We start from the raw sequence: 19,373 nt of genomic DNA on the forward strand, positions 1-19,373 counted from the left end.
CGAATCTGTAACTTATTAGGAGGAAACATGGCCCTCTCTCTAAATTATTAACCATGAATGTGACATATTGTGCATTTCTATGAGAAATACAACACATATCGCCTGCACATTGCACCCACACGTGGATAGACACTGACTGAAGCTCTTAATCAGGCAAATGTTTCAATTTGTATTGATGCTCACTCTGGGTATCTTTGGAGCCTAGTGATGAAACAAACTCTTTGTCCCTCTGCTCATTGATTCAGTGACCTTTCTCTGTGTGTAGTTAAATGAACAATTTGCTTAGAAAAAGCTTTCTACACTCACTATACCATCAATAAAATTTTGAATGTACATAGAAGCATTTGGGTGTCTGTCAATGTGAGTCTTAAAAAGAGAAACTTCTCACACAGCTATTAAGAAAATGCTTGCCACTTTATTCCCCCAGTGGACAAAAAGGGTCCAATAATTCAGGGAACAAACACTAAATAAAATACAAAACGGGTCCTCTATAAATGGAAAATATGAAAATACACTTGCCCTTGTGGCTATCAAAAACATGAAATACCGGTATATACAGTGGAAATGGTCCTAACTACAGACAAGGAACACACAACACAAAGCTCTTAACTGGATTTTTCAGTCACACTCAAGCATTCAATGACATGCACGCAACAATCAGTAATCAGAAAGACATTCTCCCTTCATCCTGAACACTCTTCTCTTGGTTAGAGTAACAGAAAAGCTAAAAAAAACTTCACCTGTCTCAGTCTAACTTGAATCAAACTGTAAAGACAATAATAAAGGTGGTAATCCACGCTGATCAGAGACCAGCTTTGCATTTCTGTGTCTGAGAGACGTTTTTTATCAGCAGTGGAGCGCACGTTTTGTCCGCAACACCTGACAAGCGCTATAATGTGACGACCTTCAGCTGTCCTTGTCTAGCGTCGTGGTGGCCAGGGTCACTGTAGTGATCGGCTGCCCGATGCCGTGCATCTGCATGCGAGCCAGTTTCTTCTGCTCGCACTCGGTCACCAGGCTGTTGAGCTCAGCAGCGCTGTAGCCAATCAGAGTCCTCAGGTCACACACAAACTTGTAGACAAAGCGCTTTCCCTGCACCTTGCAGATCATGTCCCCGTCGTAGTAGTATCTGAATGAAAATACAAAACTCAGAATCACACCAAAGTATATCAACTGATGAGAGACAACAGATATGCAGATGGCTTTCAACAAATGAATAATGGACAATACATCAGTGTATCCGTTCTTTTATATTACAGTAGCTTTACATTTTAAAATATCAGAATAATCAGGTTTGTTCTAAGTTCTCTTAGTAGCAGAAAGAACCTCTCTTCTTCCTCTTCATATCCTCCTATCTTGGATCGTCACTCCTGCCTACAGGCCATCACTACTAGGGTGACAGTCAATCAGCTAAATATCAATGGCAATAAAACTTATCCTGACTTCACAAAATAAACCATTTTGTTGTCTCTAAAGATGGTTGTCAGGTCCACACTTCCCAAAGCGTCAAAAGTCTTAAAGTCATCTTGAACAATACTCTTTATCGTCCACATCACATTCGGCCTACTACCACCCACTTAAGATTTCTAGACTTCTTTCTCAACACAGCACTCAAGTCCTGGTTGCCTCCCATTTGGATTCCTGCAATACCACTCTCTCTGATCTCCCAGAAAATCTCCTTAATCAGCTCCAGACGGTACAGAACTCTGACCATATTACAGCCATTCTCATCCAGCTTCATTGGCTCCCTATTCCTCAGCATATCCAATGCAAGATTTTCCTTCTCGGTGACTTGGCAGCCCCATATCTTTCAGACCTCCTTCATCCTTACACCCCTTCCCTTTGCTCAGCTTGAGCTGCTCTCCTGCTGAGCGATGAGTGCCAGAGCCTTTAGGTGTGATGCACTTTGTCTTTGGAATTTACTTCCACTTCACTTTTATCGCCTAAATTCTTTGACACAGTTCAAATCGCACCTCAAAACCCTGCTATAACTAAGCTACGACCATTTCATTTATAAAGTGGGCATGTTGCACTACATGTATAAAGGCTCATTTACACCATGGTGCCCTGCTCTCAAAAACCTGACAGATGTCACGCTGTCTGTGAAGCTGGATTTAAGATAAGTGTTTAAAGTTTTGAGCGCCATCTTGTGTCAGTACAGAATGTGTCATCTCCAGGTTAATTGGTTAATTACTGCTAATAGACTTACAGTAGTTTATTTTAGCTAACTAATAAAAACCCCCAAAAAAACCCAATAACTCAGTCAGAAAAAAGGGCACTGAAACTGAAAATAAGGGGATCACTCTTCTGCTGTCCCTGGCTGCAACAATGACATTTTTGTTAAGAAATCAAGGCTCTACTGTCCACTTTCACTCTGTCTCTTAAGCAGTAAGTGGTTCTCCGTTGTTTGGCTAGCTACACTGACAGGAAAATCCCCCTTTTAGCTGTAATGTTCAGGCTTGCAAAGGGTGTGTTTGAAGGGCGCCAAAAAATAAAATGTACTATTGTTTTTATTATTGTTATTACCACATAAGGGAAACAGTCAGCATCATCGGCCTACTACTTGAAATATTCTGTTTTAAGAAGACTGCTGTCTGCGTCTGCAGGAGGAAGCCTTGCTAACTTGCAGCTACACTCTAAATCGACTTTGTACTGGAAAGTTGGCAGCATGTTTAAAGTCAATCTCACTGCACCAGACATTTGTCTGCGGTGCCTGTGAGGTAATGGCTTATGTCTGGCTCCAAACTTTAGATAGAGTGCCACAAAAAGTTGCCATTAAACAAAAACACACAAACCTGAGGGCTCGACTGAGCTTCTCATAGTTCATGGTAGGCTTGTTCTTGCGTTGCCCCCATTTCTGTGCCACGAGCTCAGGCTGGTTGAGTTTGAACTCTCCCTCCTCGCCTACCCAGGAGATGCAGTCTCTTGCGTCCTTGTCGGTCAGCAGCTCGAGCAGAAACTGCCACAGCTGAATCTGACCATTGTTACCTGACAACAGAAAAACAACACAAAGTATTTGAAAAAGATTATTCAAATAAAATGTGTGTATCTGTAATAAAAAGACAATTTAACAGCCACAACTGATTAGAACATAACATTAGAAATGGTAATAGGAGTATTTTGTACCATTACTAAATCTGCCAATTCTAAATGTATTCAACTATTTAGTCTAAAATAGCGCATTAAGGAAGGTTTTGTCAGACAAAATGGCTAAAAACGTTGCATTTTCAGTTTGAATGCAAAGCAACATTACTGTCAGATTGTAAATTTAAAAACTAAAACCTAAAATTGGTGACAAAACTATCCCTGAACACTTTTGAAAACTTTCTGACTTTACAAAAAGTGAGTTGCCTAGAGAGCGGCTGTGTGCGTGTGTCCTACCTGTACGGTTCCCAGGTGAGCTGCGCTCCTCCCCTCCTGAAATGCGAGGTGCTCTGGGACCACGGTTCTGTTTCAACACCTTTATAGCAGTGGGTGTGCTCACTTGAGCTGGGATTATCTGCACAGCTGGAGGAACAGATGGGAAAACTCTTCATTAACATGTGTTTTGGATCTGAATCTATTTAATAAATAACTTCCTGTTAAATATATGGATTTTGTCCAGAGTTTAACGAGCAGAACTATGTGGAGGGCATGGTCATGTATAATCAGACAAGATAACCCAAACAACCGAGGGAATTTACAAAGTTTAAACATAGCACAATAAAGTTGATTATCTTTATCTGGACGTTGGTGATGAAATATCTCTCACTGAAAACACAATGTTCCCTCTAATTTTTCACGTGTCTGAGCAAACACACAAACTCCCTGAGCGGTCCCTTGGACCACTGTGAGCAACAGCAGACTTGTACACTGTGGTCACGCCAGCATCGAATCCATCCAAGTTACATGGTTTATTAAAATAATCAAATTACAGTATTTACATTTATGTTAGACTGGTTTTAATTAACTGCTTTAGCCCACTTACAATGAAAATTAATAAATAAATCTTGTCCATGACCTGTTTAGTATGTTAACACTATTGGAACTCCAATTTTGAAAACAAAATTTTCTTTCTTCTTTTTTTTTTTTTAATAAAGCTGACTTGCATTATGAGTCAGTGGTCTGGGACAGAGTCCTGTAACTCTGTCTGCAAAATACAGTATATAATGACCAATGTTGGGCAATTAATTATATAGTTCTTCAAAAAAGAGTTATGCAAACAAAGTTTTTTGCAGCTGTTTACCTAAAAATGCGGCCAAGGCGGGTTTTTTTTTTTTTTTTTTTAAATAAACATTGCAAACTATTTACAGAACATCGTTCTAATTCCATACGGGAGCAGACAGTCACTTACTGACTAACACTGCAAAAGAGAATTGTCAGAGTATTAATTTTAATTTCAATTCAGGTTAGATTTTATTTTGTGCGCAACGCAGATTTTCTGTGCGCAGAGACCGTGCCAGCAGTGCGCAATTGCGCACACGCGCAGCTTAGAGGGAACATTTGTTCATCACTCATCCATTTGAGTTCTTCAGTGTAAGGTAAACAGTTATTTTAATTGTCTTTTGGATGATTTTTCACGCTAACACTTACGCTGATCAATCGTGACGGTGGCGTCTCCTCCAGACTGGTCCTGGCTGGCCAACACGTCTGAAATTAGCACAAAATATTAGTTTCATTTTGGCATGAAAACACATTTTATTCCATCAGCTGAAACAAACATTTGAGTCAGACCTACATTTGCGAAGGAGTTCCAGGTGACTCCAGAGTATCTCTCCATTGGGCACTTTCTGAAGGAACTCCTCCTGAGTGAAAGTGCAGAGGTCTCGCCCCTGGATGTGAATGCTTCCTATTTCCATCTCATCAATGTTAAACTCTTTCATTACCCACACAGCCCAGTGGATCACCTGATCAGCAGACCAGAGCATAGGGTCTGAGGAGAGAAACCTCACACATTACCAACCGTGTTTGTGTCTTTGTTTGTTAGCACAATAATGATTGTTTTCCACTACAATAAGGTAGTTCATTCAAGTATTCCTCACCGTACGGTATGCCCAGGCGGACTTGCTCTTTCCGGTAGCCTTCGAGAGCTGCGGCCCAACGTGTAACCTGCTCTGAGGTCTCATCAGACAGGGAAGACCGCTCTACAGCAATAAGCTGTCCCTCCTCCACCAGAGCACCCTCTTCCCCTGCTGCATCTGGATCAATCACTACTTCAACTGTTTCTACTGGCTTTACAATCTCCAAGATGTTCAACCTCTCCTCTCCTAGAAACAAAAGTAAAAACAATGCATTTTAAAATGTACTCTCTCTTTACTAACTTGAGTACTTGATATGAAATGTGTCACGCTTTTGGTACCTGGTTTGGTTATTATCTGCAGGCTGAGCTGCACTGTGCCATCGGTCTTTACTCCCTGATCGAAGAGACTGTGATCAGGGTGGAGCTAAGAGGAAAAGAACAGATAAAGCGAGACAGCAGTGAGAAACAGTTCAACCCAGGACCAAACAAAAATCATTTAATCATGAACAGATTATGAAAGGTGTCATTATCTAATTCTTACCTGAATGTCCTGCAAACAAATTTCATAAGCATCCAATGAGATTTGGATACGAGGCTCCAAAAGCTTCTTCAGATTACCAATTGGTTCGTTTATGTCGATATCTTGCTGAATCAAGTCTGACGCAGTGATGGTCTGCTCCTCAACACTACAAATCAAATAACATGAGACAGAAATGTAAAAACACAGCTGCTGCATGAACAAATTAATTGTTTTATTTATGCAATCATCTCTCTCACCCTTCTTCCAGGCATGCCTGTTTCTCCCGTTCATCTATCTCGATCTCTATCATCTCTTCTGGCTCACTTTTAGACATTCTGCTGGGAGATAACGTTTTACCAACACGAATATAAAGTGACACATTAAACAAAAATTACTGTCAACCAGATAATCAGCATAAAAGAAAAGAACCAATAAACTCTTAATTAGGTAGCTGGTCACACTACCTAATTAATCGCTTAAAAAATGCTAAAATTAAACTAAAACTATAATTAGCTTCTATCCTCCTCCTCACTGTTAAATTAAACAGCTAATTTTAATTAGAAAACCCAAAAATCTATCCAGCACATCAAATTGATGTTTGTAGTGATTATTAATGGCATTCCATCCATCCATCTCCTCTTGCTTATCCAGTTTACGTTCACAGCTGGGCGGGAGTCCAACCCAGGTGATGGTGCTAACCAACACAACACCATGCTGCACTGACTTATCAATGCATGCGCTTTTGTTTTGGGTTTTTTGGAATAACTTTATAACACGAGATGCACCATTATTTTTTTTTCCAAAGTAGGCCTCTGGGGGTCACTACACATGTAAGAAGGACTGGTCCACATATATTTATATGGGGAAAGAGTCTTTGTTACCTTAGTTACTTTTAGACAATCCATAAACAAAAATATATTTTAATCAGAATTTAATTAACCCATTTGTAAAGACTAATATTAATTAAATTTATTTTTAAATCACAAAAATTATATTAAACAGCCAAAGTTGGTGCAAGCAAATTTTGGTTTTGTAAAACAAAATTATAACAAATACAGTATGAAATCATTAAACAAAATTTATCTTTTTAATCAACTAATAAATAAATCAAGTAATATTTTTTACCTAAAATTGTAAAAATAAATAAATAAAAAAGTTGATTTTTGATAGAACTAATAATCATTTAAAATACTAATTTAAAGTTAAAAAGAACTAAATAAAAGTGGATATTTAATTGATCTTTTATTCTTCTACTAAATTTCTAAACTTACTTTCTTAAAAATATTTAAGTAAAAATAAAGTGAAAATAAACATAAAAGTGGTTGTTTTGATATAGCTTGTAATCTTCTAATAAATTCCTAAAATAAAACATACTTGAAAAACGATATTTAATAGATCTTTTAAACTAATAAATTATTAAACGAATAATTACGTTCTTTAAAAAAGTTTAAAAATAAATATGAAACTAGGTATTAACAGGGCAATATCACTACAATAACACCTTTCTGTTGTAATTTCTTTAATCGAAGTAATACAAACAACTAATACATACTACAGTGTAAATAACAATAACGACTTCACTGTCGTGTAACTTAAAGAGCATACTGTGCCTGTTAAATAAAACAGGGCACTTTGATGGGGGTTTTCTACCATAAAGGCCTCTCAGCCTCGACTCCTCATTGGCCGTCTACAACAGTTCAGTGACTGCTAACGTTAGCCAACTCGAGGGCGAGGCTGTGGCTTCTAAAGGCCAACTAGTAGGCCAGTAGTTACAGAAAATAGTAACCACGTATAACTACACGTCCAAAAAACGTGTTGGAAAAATTCACCAAACTCAAATTTATGCGTTAGGCTACACGTGTACAGTGAAGCAGGCCTACAAAAAACAAGTTAGCTCCAATATAGCAACGCGGGGCGAGGCAGCTGCATTACACAACCATCGATCCCGGCGTGCTAAACAACCGTGAAAATATCCTATAAACTCCGAGTGCTTCGTAACTTCAGCAAATCTTTGTTAAAGCACACTTTAACTCTGCACGTAGAAAACTTTTAAAACGGAAATAGAATAAACGGAAACAAAACAGCATAGGGCAAATGGAAAGGAGCCGGAAATCCTGGCTAAGGTTTTACAGCGTTGCAAGACTTCCGAGAGCAGCGATGATCGATCCAACGACAAGTTTTAGAGGAAAGCGACCGAGATACACTGAAACAACGCTCGTTTAGACGTGTAAATGGATAATAAGGAGAAGAAAGAACTAAAAAAATCTGTTTCACCGCGTATGGAATTATACCCACCCTGAGTTTGTGGTTGGACGGTAATCAGCACCGCGACAGTACGCAGCTTCTCCACTGTGCTGTTAGCAAAACAGCTAACTAGCGACTGCTATAACAACCAACGTTATTTCTATTTTCAAGCCGAAGAGGAAGCAAAAGTCCGAGGGAGCCAGCGTTAGCCTAGCCTTTGTGGAAGTTGGCTAATGTGGGTTTCTGCCTCGTAGGTGGGCGGCCTCTTCCCAGCAGGCTGACTAGGAATCAACAACACGCTAGCTAGGTTAGCTTTGCTGCTTGAGCTACATAAAATAGCGGGAACACCCCAGATACAACAAACGTGACGACGGTGTGGTACATTTTCCTCACAACAAGCATATATGTCTCTGAAATAATCATACCTCTTAAAATTTAGACCTTCAGAGATGTTGATGTTCTATTGTGGAAGATAATCGGCAAAAAAATGCACACAGTCGAGAGATATCATGCAAGTTTTTAGCCAACTACACTCAATCTGAGGAGGGGCGGAGACTAACCGGAGAGACTGTAGTTACCTTAAAGTCTGTGTAGTGGAAAAACCGCCAGCTAAATGTTTCAATAGTAGCTGGACGTGCCTTTCTCAGCTCCAACTTTGTGGCAATTTAGGAACAAATGTCTAGTCCAGATGTATCCTGACTAGATAGCATTAATGGCTAAATAAAACTGCCTTTTAATAGGACCAACTGTAAATATAAAGGTAGTCTCTTGAAAATGTTACCATAAATTTAATCAGTTTTACTGCAACCATGCCCTCCCGTAACTGATTTTTAGTTTTTCTCCTTAATGTATTCTACAGACTGTTTTCAGTACTGAAAAGCATGTGAAAAGCAAAAGTTTTGTACTGGGCTATTTCAAATATTTGCAACAGTTCCTCTGGGCAAAGAAATGAGCTGTGTGCATCCCCACATGATCCTCTATCTCAACTTCTTTTTCCTTTTAGGAGTAGGCTGAATTTTCCGCCTTTGACACACACCACCTCTGTAAAAAGCAGATTTCTACTAAGATTATGTTATTCTCGCATTTTTTTTGGTGTTCTCTTTTCTAACATGTTGGGGTTTTTTGCTTTAAACTTCATTTTAAGTTGCTATTATATTTTTATTTCTGGTTATTCCTACTTTTTATTTTGTACAAAACACTGTGACTGTCTGTTTGTGAAAAGTGCTACATTATAAGTAAATATATAAACTTTTCAGGGTCTAGTTTCAGTTTTTTGTCCATGCCTATATTGATGTGCATTATTATCACTGATGGGATTATAACTAATAGGAAAGCTAAATCATTAAAGTTTTATAGAAAAGCGCTATACAAATACAGGCCATTTACCATTTACTTTGATGGGTATAGACCCTACATGTGTTTTTGCTTTTCTTTTTTTTTCATAAAGGAGCTGCAAACATACCGTATTTCCCGGACTACAAAGCGCACCTAAATATTAGCCGCACAAGCTAAAATCAGGGGAAAATCCTGTTTTGTACATACATTAGCCGCACCTGACCAAAAGCCGCAGGTGTTTCAATGTTGACTTATCATATGTAAGAGAATATGCACAAAGGGAATTGTCAGGAAAGAGATGGCTGTTTGGAGACATCACTTTTATTAATATTTTGAAAAACAAGTTATGGGTACATATTTGCACATGTAGTACATAACAATAACCTACAGCACACCAGAACAATAGATTCGGCCTACCTTTTAGGCTCAGGTGCAGTGACACAGCTTTAACAAGAAGAAAAGTCAGTCATTCACCACCATCTTTCTCTTCTTCCTACGCACTAAAACCACCAAAGTCCTCTTCTCCAGTGTCGGATACAAACAGGCTCATGATGGCTTCGTCATCCACTCTTCTTCTCTCCTTCGTTGTCACTTTCAAAACCAAAGAAATCCTCATTGTCAGTGTCAGAGTCGAACACCCTCAGAAGGGCCGTGGCGGTGTCCTCCTCTCCATCATGCAGCAGTCCAGCCCTTCAAAATCCGTTGGTGATCGTGGATGTTTTCACACTTTTCCACGCTGTCAGAATCCACCGGTGGAGTTGGGCATAACTTGCTTTTTGGGCATAACTTGCAAGTTTATCGCCGCTCATCATCCACGACTCCCGCTGAACGCGTAGCGCTACTTTGAAGTTTGTTTTTCGCGCTACTTCGTACGGCACTACGTTGCCTGGCGGACGGACATGTGACTAACATACCACTCTTGAACCCCGATCCTTCCGCCAGGCAACGTAGTGCCGTACGACAGCGGAACACACAAAACACAAATCGTCTTACGATATGACAAAAATCACGGACAATCCATAGAAAAGCCGCACCTGACTAAAAGCCGCAGGGTTCAAAGCTTGTGCAAAAAGTAGCGGCTTATAGCCCGACATTTACGGTAATGCAATGGACCAGCCAATCTATCCACTAAACATGTGGTTATGTTTCCTTTTGATTCCCTGTAATGTTTTGACATGTAAAATATAGAGATTACTAAATAAATATCTTCTGATGAAGTCCATAGCATTCATGTTTCCTTATTTTATTTGTAAAACATTGCAAGTCGGTTTTGTGTATCACTTTCATGTATTTCAAGGCGTTGGATGTTGCAGTAATTTATCATTTTGTTTTTTTAATGATGTAATATGAAAATGTAATCAAGAAAGCTAAATCGGTAAATTATTAAACCATTTCTAAGGAAAACAAATACACACGTACATGTGAACTATTGTTAAATCCTTCATTTAAACAGGTTGATGCACTGAGAATGAGATCTCCTTTTCAAAAACATTTGTGTACAGAAAGAAAAAGAATACAGGGATTCAGATGCAGATCCAATGAAATCAGAGACTTGTTGCTTGTTCCATTTAAATCTAATTTTTGATTTAATAGTAATCAAAGAGTAGAGGTAATCAGGCAATCTTTGCAGTATAACTTTGGAAATAAACATCACACAATGCTACCATCACATCTTTTCATATTATAGCAAGGTTGAATAAGAAAAGATTCTGCTTTGATAAATTACAACTGTGAGACTGAATCAAGAAACTTGAAGATGGATGCAGAAGCATGTATATTAGCAATATTACCATAATAACACAGAGACAAAATTGTGACTTGTAAAGCTATGTGATGACTAATGATTGAAAAACAGAATTTGTTTCAAAATATGAATCCAATCTTTCCTTTTGATTTTCTTCACAGGTGTTCCACATAGGTCTTAAAAATGAGACTAGCATCCAGGCAGAGTCTTAAACATCCATAAGAATCAGTAGTTTCATTTTGTTTCAATATGGACTGGCTGGATACTTTTAAATAAGCATGTGTATAATATAGACCTTATTTTATCAGAATTTAAAACAAGTTTAAGTTGATTAGTGAATTCTGAAATATGTCAACTCTAGATTTGCTAGATTAAGGGTCGAATTAGCTGGATATAAAATAAATAATCAGATGTAAAATCTGTAAGAGTATGGGGCTTTTGTACAAATATAAATGATTTTTCTCTGTTGAGGAATATTTTGGGAGTTTCTAATCTTAAAAAAAGGGGCAAGAAACAAAAGAAACTTTAACTCTTGAGCCACACATAAATAAATAAATTTTAACCGTTCATTGTACAGGGGATAATTTAACTTAATGATGCCACCATTATGCAGTTGAGCACGTTTTACATTTTAAATTTAAAGGACAGTTCCATATGCTGGTAAAAAAATAATTTTACAAAGATACTATGAATGGGTGCCTTATAAACTGTTAATTTTTTTTTATTATTAGCGCAGACAGAGGTTAGGCTTTTACTTTGGAGGCCCTTTACCGGAAATACAATTGTTGACGCTACAAGCGAGCCAAGATGGCGGAGTACCTAGCATCCATTTTTGGGACAGAAAAAGATAAGTAAGTATTTAATGTTAACTTGGTAATTTCAGTATTAATTTTCATCTGTTTATCCTATGGCTACTTTTTGCTGACAGGATTTGGTCTTGTGGTATTTACAGCATGCAGCTGGCTTGGCTTCTGTGGCTTTATCTGCTAGCGCGATATGCTAGCTTTCGCAAGTGAAAAACCGCGCGTGCTAAAAGCTAGCTAGCAACATCTGGGTGATGAACAGTGCTGAGCTGGTCAGAAAGCAATCACAGCGGGTAACTTTAAATGAAAATATAGTAAATTCATATTCCAAGTTGAGCGTAAGTGTTGCACAAACTAGACCCTTTATTGGCGTTAACAAATATCATACTTTGTAAAACTCACACGTGTTTGAAACAATGGAAACCTCCAACGTACTAGAAGTGCTCATTAATCGCATTTAGGTAAATGAACTTCGTCTTTGTAATTTGTCTAGACCGCTATTTTATTCATTGCACTTTTTTTTCTATTGTCCTCTTTCCGGGTTGTAACAGTTAATTTGCTGAACCGCCAACAAAAAAGCGTTTTATGCCCAATGAAGCAACGTAGCCTCGTAGAAATGTAAAGCAGACATTGAAATGAAAACGTGTAAAACTTCATGGGTTGTTATTAAAAATTTTTTTAATAATAATACTGAGTGAAAACGGTTCAATACTGAGTAAAATGATCATGTAAAGTGAAAGTGGAATGTGTAACCAGCAGTAGTTTGGGTGTATTAGAGCAGGGCGATTATGAAGAAATTGAGCTGATTTTTTGTACAGTAGAATTTTGAAATTTACCATTTAAGTAAATGGTACAACTCGAAGGTGACGGAAACGTACTTTTTTCAGTATTATAAACAATTCTGAAATATTGGGCCATACAGTCATCCGAAACAACAGTTGAAGAAGAGTGTGCAGGCAGGAGTGTCAGGGGTGAGACCTGCTATGATGCATGGTTTGGAGATAATGGCACTGACAAAAAAACAGTTGAATATGCTAGATTGACATTGAGAATGACCTTGATGGACAGGATTAGAAATGAGTATATATGTAAAATAGGATGACTCAAGTTAAGTGATTTGGAGACAACGATAGAGAAGCAAGGTTCAGATGGTTTGGACGTGGTGAAAATACTGGACAAAGGATGTTGAATATGGAGCTGCTAGGAAGGAGGGAAACAAGGAAAACAACAGATAATTGATGAATGTAGTGAAGGAGGAAAGGCAGATTGAGGTAGGAGCAGCTGGAAGAAGATACAATGAAATAAGAAATAATGTCAGTAGTCATGTAAACTACCAGGAGTTCACAGGGTTTTCCATACTTGTTCTTTTTAATGTTATTTATGTGTTGCATGTTTTCTAGTCCCATCTAGATCTTTTAGGGTATCAGTTTGTTTGTTTGTTTTTTGTATTCAGAAATATTAATAAACATTGTTTTTATGTTTACCTCACCTGAGAGTACAGCCTCCCATTTTTCAGTGCTCTTAATATATTTTGTTTTACAGGGTGAACTGCTCTTTTTATTTTAAAATTGGTGCCTGCCGACATGGTGACCGCTGCTCCAGATTACACAATAAGCCGACATTTAGCCAGGTAAGTTGCCGATCCTCGAGTTTTATTTCTAGTATTCAAATTGATAAAAGAGCAGCACAGACCTCACAGAAATGGCAGATAAGAGTTAATAAACTGCGCACAAAATAAAAGTGTACTTTACAATCACAATTTTTGATTTTGGGATTGGCTTGATCTGCTAAATATTGTAATTTGATACCCAATGTGTATAAGTGCTCATCATCATCAACGTTTGTGCTTCAGACGATTGCCCTCCTGAACATTTACCGGAACCCCCAGAACAGCGCCCAGTCTGTGGACGGCCTGACCTGTAAGTAAAAAAAAAAAAATAGGCCATTATTATTATATATTAAAATATTACTATTATTAAAAATGTGGTCTGTGAGTGTCTGAAAAGTTATTTATTTTTTATTGACCTTTACCCATGTTGTGTCTGTTTGCCACCCGTGCTGCTGCGAGTAGACAGCAGTTGAGGTTTAAAGTGACACAATGAAGCGAAGCTTATCAAGCCCTTTCTAATGGTTTTATTTACATAGTTAATTAAAATCAATGTGTTAGCTGTACTTACAGAAACACGCCAACTGAAAAGTGTCTTCTATCTGGAATATAGCAAAAATTACACTGTGTATAGATTATTCATGTCTACATCTTAAGCACTTATTCACTGGATTTATTTATTCTGTTATTTATAACAAACTGTTGGTTAGCTGTTTTTTAATCTTATTCGACATTTGTTACATTTAAAGGTTAGCTTGGTTTAACCTGTGTTGTTTGGATCACAGACAAATTAGACATTAGAGTCTGAGGTTTACTCTGAAAGAGCGTTCTGCGTACAGGGATTTTAAGACCGATATACTGATAATGACATTTGCTGATATTAAAATCTAAAATATTTAAATATATCTGTGGATATGTTTTATTTACTTTCAAGCATATAAAGTATAAACAGATTTCCCAAACAGATGCGAGCTTTCCCTGGCTCTGCTCAGATCAGTTCCTAATTTCTTGCTCCAAGCATAGGTTGCCAGTGCCACTCATGACGCTGTTTAAGGGTGTTTCTCAAGTCTCATTTATCAGATATTTTGAATGCTAACTCACACCTATTAATTTAAAGAAATGCATTTGCACGTTAATTACGTTTACCACCTGAAAACGAGCAGTTAATGTGAACTGACCATTGATGTCATTGCAAGCAATTATTTTATGCAACTTGGTGTTTGTTGCTGAAACTGTGAATTATCTTTAACCACTAGGTACCATCAGTGACACGGAGATGCAGGAGCACTATGATGAGTTTTTTGAGGTAATTCATTCCCTTGTGAAGTATTTCTCATGTTGTGCCTCTCTGCCTCAAACCATGACCGCACCGCTTTTCCACTGGTGCATTTGTTTCTAACCGTGTTTGAGGTAATTAATGAAGATCCATTCTCAAGAACTAAAAATAAAAGATGCAAAGTTGTTGGATTGGTGTGACATCATGCAAAATATAGTTTTTGTTGGGCAATTGGATGACAACTGATGTCATTCTGATGTCTGTATGGTGAACGTCAACCAGCAGTTAGTTTGCTTAGTCTAAGATAAATACTGGATATGGGGAACAGCTTGGGTTAAAACAGCTAAATGTTGTGTTCATTGATTTGGAAAAAGATCTATTTTGGTGCTCTTTCAAAGATTTTACATGCGTATCTTAACTAACTGATAGCTGCTGTTGCACATTCACTGAACAAACAGAAGAGTGGGTTCAGATATCTTCTTCAGCTTCCCACTGAGAAAGGAGTCGTGCATATTTTCCTTTAACAGGCTCTTAACTGATTTGTTGTAGTCAATGCTCACAATGCGCACACAGTGTTGGGAAGGTTACTTTTAAAATGTATCCCACTACAGATTACAGAATACATGCCCGAAAATGTATAAATGTATTTTGTAACGTATTACGTTACGTTACTCAATGAGAGTAATGTATTCTGAATACTTTGGATTACTTAATATATTATCATGTTTTTTACAACTGCATGAATGTACTATTGCTGTGTGATTTATTACTATTACTGAAGGTCCGCAGCTCCGAACCGTAGTAAAGGGACCTCTGACTAATACGGCGGGGTCCCTGTCGGCTCATAGCCGAAAACTAGCTTTACTTTGTCGTGTGAGTCAACTTTGCTTGCGAGAGACAGAGAGAGGGTTGAAAGGCTGCTCCAACGGAACTTATTGTTTCGGAGGAAAACAGGAACACAGCGTACAATTGAGTCTTAATAGCTTACTTACAACTGGGCTCGTCAGGCACTCTTCTTGGCTGAAGTGGTTATTATTATATTTACATGCTTCCAGCTCCCGTTTCTACTCGATGACAGCTTGTACTTTTCTACTTCCTTTTTCTCCCTCCTCACGCTCACAGACACATAACGTGTATGGCAGTCCATTCTCCCTGCAGCACAGACTACACTGCCCATGAGGCTACATTCTTTAGGGCTATGCCTGTAGCATTCTGTAGCTTAGCACAACAACAACAACAAAAAGGCGCTCTCTCACCCAGGAAACACACAGTCGCAGAGAGTCTGTAACCATGGCAACCATAACGCTGCCACCTGGAACCTAGCTGTCAAACAAAACCCAAACAGTCCTGACCCACGACAATATGAAACAGGAAAATACCGCCGTGTAATCCATTTATTTCAACAAAGTAACTGTATTCTAAATACCACCTTTTTAAATGGTAACTGTAACGGAATACAGTTACTCATATTTTGTATTTTAAATACGTAACGGCGGTACATGTATTCCGTTACTCCCAAACACTGCGCACATAACATCAGACTTGACTTCTCTATCATTTCCTCACAGGAGGTGTTCACAGAGATGGAAGAAAAGTACGGCGAAGTGGAGGAAATGAACGTATGTGACAACCTCGGTGACCACCTAGTTGGAAACGTGTATGTGAAGGTGAGTGTCAGGCTTCCACTTTCCCTGAAATGTAGTGAAATTTGGCTTTGATCCACTGACATAACTTTTCTCTTCGACTGCCATCTCTCTTTGTAGTTTCGTAAAGAGGAGGACGCTGAGAAGGCTGTGATAGACCTAAACAATCGGTGGTTTAATGGACAGCCCATCCATGCTGAGCTGTCTCCTGTCACAGACTTTAGAGAAGCCTGCTGTCGCCAGTATGAGATCGGGTGAGTTTTACATCAAAGGAAACAGCTTACAAGCTGTATTTAACCCCAAAAGGCCTTACAGAGGGTCCAGAACAGGAATATCCAACACAGTCAGGGTGGGCCAGCTTTCTGATACAGAGTCAGATTATAATAGTTTGGTAAATTCACAGCTAGTGAGCAGATGCCTGGTGTGTGTCGTTCCCCCCCCCCCCCGTTGCATTATTATTCGCTCTGTTTAGCCAGCTGCTTCAGCCAAAACCAACACAGTATTTCCAGTTGTTTAATGTTGTGTACCACATGTAATAAAGGACAGCTTCAGACTGTGTCCTAAACTGTTTTTTGTTTTTTCCAACATCAAGTTCATTTGCAAAACCAGCTATGTGTTTCCAGTAGTTCAGTATTTGTTTTATTGAACTAAAGTGAGGATGGTAGAAATATGATATTGTTTAGCAGTGGTGAAATTCTTGTTCAGTATAGGTTTGGCCAGTTTTGATTATTTTACCTTGTTTTATGTATTTATTTATTTATTGTAAAAAAAAAATAAAAAATAAAAAAGTGCTGGAGAGAAACAGAAACTCAGATCTGTTCGGCAATTTCTGATCATTTAATCAGCACAAGTAAGACCTATTTGCCAATTAGCTGATTCATTTTAGAGGTTTAAAGTTTAAAGCAGTGTTTGGTATCCTATTCATGGTGCGCCTAATGAAAGTCACTGTCACAGTCCACTCATGAGTACTTCTTTTTTTTTGTAAGTTCAAGGTAAAGTTTCTAACTAGAAGCTTCTGTTTGTTCCTGGGAAAAGTAATTAAATTAATTTTTATTTATAAAACGCCAAATCACAACAATAGTTGCCTCAAGGCGCTTTATATTGTAAGGTAAAGTCCTTAAAATAATACAGAGAAAACTCAACAATCAGATGACTCCCTGTGAGCAAGTGGTTTGGCGAGAGTGGGAAGGAAAAACTCCTTTTTAATGAGAAGACACCTCCAGCAAAACCAGGTTCTAGAAGATTCTATGGAAGAGCTAGAGATTAATAATAACTAATGATTAAATGGAGAGTGGTGTATAAAGTCATAGTGATTGGAGAGAAAGAACGGGGAATGAAAAGGATACACTTAATGCATCATGGGAATCTCCCAGCAACCTACAGCTATTGCAGCATATCTAAGGGAGGATTCAGGGCCACCTGATCCAGCCCTAACTATATGCTTTAGCAAAAAAGAAAAGTGTTAACCCCAATCCTAAAAGTAGAGCAGGTGTCTTGTCTCCCGAATCCAAACTGGGAGCTGGTTCCAGAGAAGGGGACCTGAAAGCCATTTTACTTTTAACTACTCCAGGAACCACAAGTAAACCAGCAATCTGAGAGTGAAGTGCTTTATTTGGGTGATATGGTACTATGAGGTCTTTAAGATGAGATGGGGCCTGATTATTCAAGACCTTGTATATGAATTATTTTAAATTAGATTCTTGATTCAAGAGTGAACCAATGAAGAGAAGCCAGTATAGTAGAGAGATGGGTGAAATATGTCCTCTGGGTTCTCTGATTCTTGCTGCCCTGGTTTTCATATGCTTTGTGTGCTCTCTCCACAGGGAATGCACTCGTGGTGGTTTCTGTAACTTCATGCATCTGAAACCCATCTCACGTGAGCTGAGGAGAGAGCTCTACGGCCGTCGAAGGAAGAGGTACAAACTTTGCATGTCAGGCACGTCGTTAAACCTTCGGATGTTTCACATTTTTTCACGGTTCCTAATCCTCTACTTCCTCACACCTACAGCCGCATCAGGTCTCGGTCTCGGTCAAGAGACAGGCGGTCTCGCTCGAGGGACAGGGACAGAGACAGGGACAGGGGTCGAGGAGGCGGCCGTGACCATGAGAGACGTCGCTCCAGAGACAGAGAACGTTCGGGGCGATTCTGAACTTCGAGCAGTGACTACTTGCCCTCCCTGTGTTCATCCCTGTCTTTTTTTAAGTTTGTACCCTTGCAGATCTGTTTTGGGACTAACTGAAAGGTAGCTGTTTCGAAGATGTGAATCCACTGAGGAGTTTGGTTTTTCTTGATTTCTGAAAATGACTTTCACTTCATTAAATTTAAATTTGTACCAAACGATAATGATTACTGAGTCTCATTTCATATTTCATAGTAAGCATTCATTTCAAAATCAGATATAGCCACTGATGAGTCATTATTCCTCACATGTAGTGTGTTGTTGAACTTAGTCGTGAAGAAGTTCATGATCTAGGATAATTTCTTAGTTTAAAAATTTAAAAACAGGATTTTCTTGCCCACTCATTTCTGCTGCCATAGTTACTTCCATTTCTATTACATGTGATTCAAGATTTTATATCTCATATAGGCTGTAGACAGAAATTGGATCATTTGTTTCATAGGCGGATAAAACAAATCCGTCTGTGTAAAATGTAAATAAAAACAATGCAATGATTTGCGAATCTCATGAGAACATTTATTTGTTTGTTTGTTTGTTTTATTCACAGTAGAACAGAACTGAATGTTTAAACTACAACTGAGGATTAGGGCCACCGAGGGGAAAAACATGGGTATGTCCTTTTTCTTCTTTTCCAGAATTCTGAGAAAAAAGTCAGAATTCTGACTTTAATCTGGAAAAGGAGAAAAAAAAGAAAAGATGTGCCCACGTTTTTGTTTTTTGTTGGCCCTAATCCTCTTCCGTGGGGAACTGAGACCAGAGGCCCATACTATGAAGCACTTTTGTTTTATCCAGCTAATTTCAGGATTAACTCTGTGTTTCCTGCACATTTAAGGTGGTTCACTTCTTAAAGGAGGAGTGTCTCCATGGAAACCTATGCTGTGACCATAACCTGCTCTGAAGCCGGTTGTAGTTTTAAGATTAGAGATCCGCTGGTATGAAATCACCCTACTGACCAATCAGCTCTCTGGAAAATAATTTAAAGTATTATCGCTCTATAAATACACGATGTCAAAATAGAGCATT

At 38.5% G+C, this 19,373-nt stretch overlaps 2 protein-coding genes across 4 annotated transcripts; one reads left to right on the top strand and one right to left on the bottom strand.

Annotated features, from left to right (window-relative positions):
- Window positions 1–393: 393 nt before the first annotated feature.
- On the bottom strand, window positions 394–8,904 carry gabpa (GA binding protein transcription factor subunit alpha). 3 transcript variants are annotated; one of them, XM_026143802.1, is made up of 10 exons: window positions 8,189–8,904; window positions 5,777–5,854; window positions 5,541–5,685; window positions 5,339–5,423; window positions 5,022–5,246; window positions 4,718–4,912; window positions 4,573–4,629; window positions 3,382–3,507; window positions 2,796–2,988; window positions 394–1,129 (listed from the first exon to the last, which is right to left on the bottom strand). In XM_026143802.1, the coding sequence occupies exons 2-10, from the start codon at window positions 5,851–5,853 to the stop codon at window positions 907–909; spliced, it is 1,326 nt and encodes a 441-aa protein (XP_025999587.1). In that variant the 5' UTR covers window position 5,854; window positions 8,189–8,904; the 3' UTR covers window positions 394–906. The 3 variants fall into 3 exon arrangements, with proteins under 3 accessions (XP_025999587.1, XP_025999589.1, XP_025999588.1); XM_026143804.1 differs by having other exon boundaries at window positions 5,777–5,857; XM_026143803.1 differs by lacking the exon at window positions 8,189–8,904 and adding an exon at window positions 7,815–8,182.
- Window positions 8,905–11,587: 2,683 nt separating this feature from the next.
- u2af1 (U2 small nuclear RNA auxiliary factor 1) lies at window positions 11,588–18,514 on the top strand. Its single transcript, XM_026145663.1, has 8 exons — window positions 11,588–11,693; window positions 13,188–13,275; window positions 13,498–13,564; window positions 14,508–14,557; window positions 16,096–16,194; window positions 16,291–16,424; window positions 17,994–18,086; window positions 18,179–18,514. The coding sequence occupies exons 1-8, from the start codon at window positions 11,650–11,652 to the stop codon at window positions 18,318–18,320; spliced, it is 717 nt and encodes a 238-aa protein (XP_026001448.1). The 5' UTR covers window positions 11,588–11,649; the 3' UTR covers window positions 18,321–18,514.
- The last annotated feature ends 859 nt before the right edge of the window (window positions 18,515–19,373 follow it).

The sequence above is a fragment of the Astatotilapia calliptera genome, chromosome 16 (assembly GCF_900246225.1).
Source record: "Astatotilapia calliptera chromosome 16, fAstCal1.2, whole genome shotgun sequence".
Classification (NCBI taxonomy): Eukaryota; Metazoa; Chordata; class Actinopteri; order Cichliformes; family Cichlidae; genus Astatotilapia; species Astatotilapia calliptera.

What these genes read in the sequence shown, in the direction of transcription:
- gabpa (XM_026143802.1), bottom strand. Translation starts at nt 5,853, where the DNA reads ATGTCTAAAAGTGAGCCAGAAGAGATGATAGAGATCGAGATAGATGAA. An exon ending in CAGGCATGCCTGGAAGAAGG is followed by an intron (nt 5,686 to 5,776) that starts GTGAGAGAGATG and finishes TTTGATTTGTAG; the next exon opens with TGTTGAGGAGCAGACCATCA. An exon ending in AAGCTCAGTCGAGCCCTCAG is followed by an intron (nt 1,130 to 2,795) that starts GTTTGTGTGTTT and finishes ATTTTCATTCAG; the next exon opens with ATACTACTACGACGGGGACA.
- u2af1 (XM_026145663.1), top strand. Translation starts at nt 11,650, where the DNA reads ATGGCGGAGTACCTAGCATCCATTTTTGGGACAGAAAAAGATAA. An exon ending in ACTATGATGAGTTTTTTGAG is followed by an intron (nt 14,558 to 16,095) that starts GTAATTCATTCC and finishes ATTTCCTCACAG; the next exon opens with GAGGTGTTCACAGAGATGGA. An exon ending in TTGGAAACGTGTATGTGAAG is followed by an intron (nt 16,195 to 16,290) that starts GTGAGTGTCAGG and finishes CTCTCTTTGTAG; the next exon opens with TTTCGTAAAGAGGAGGACGC.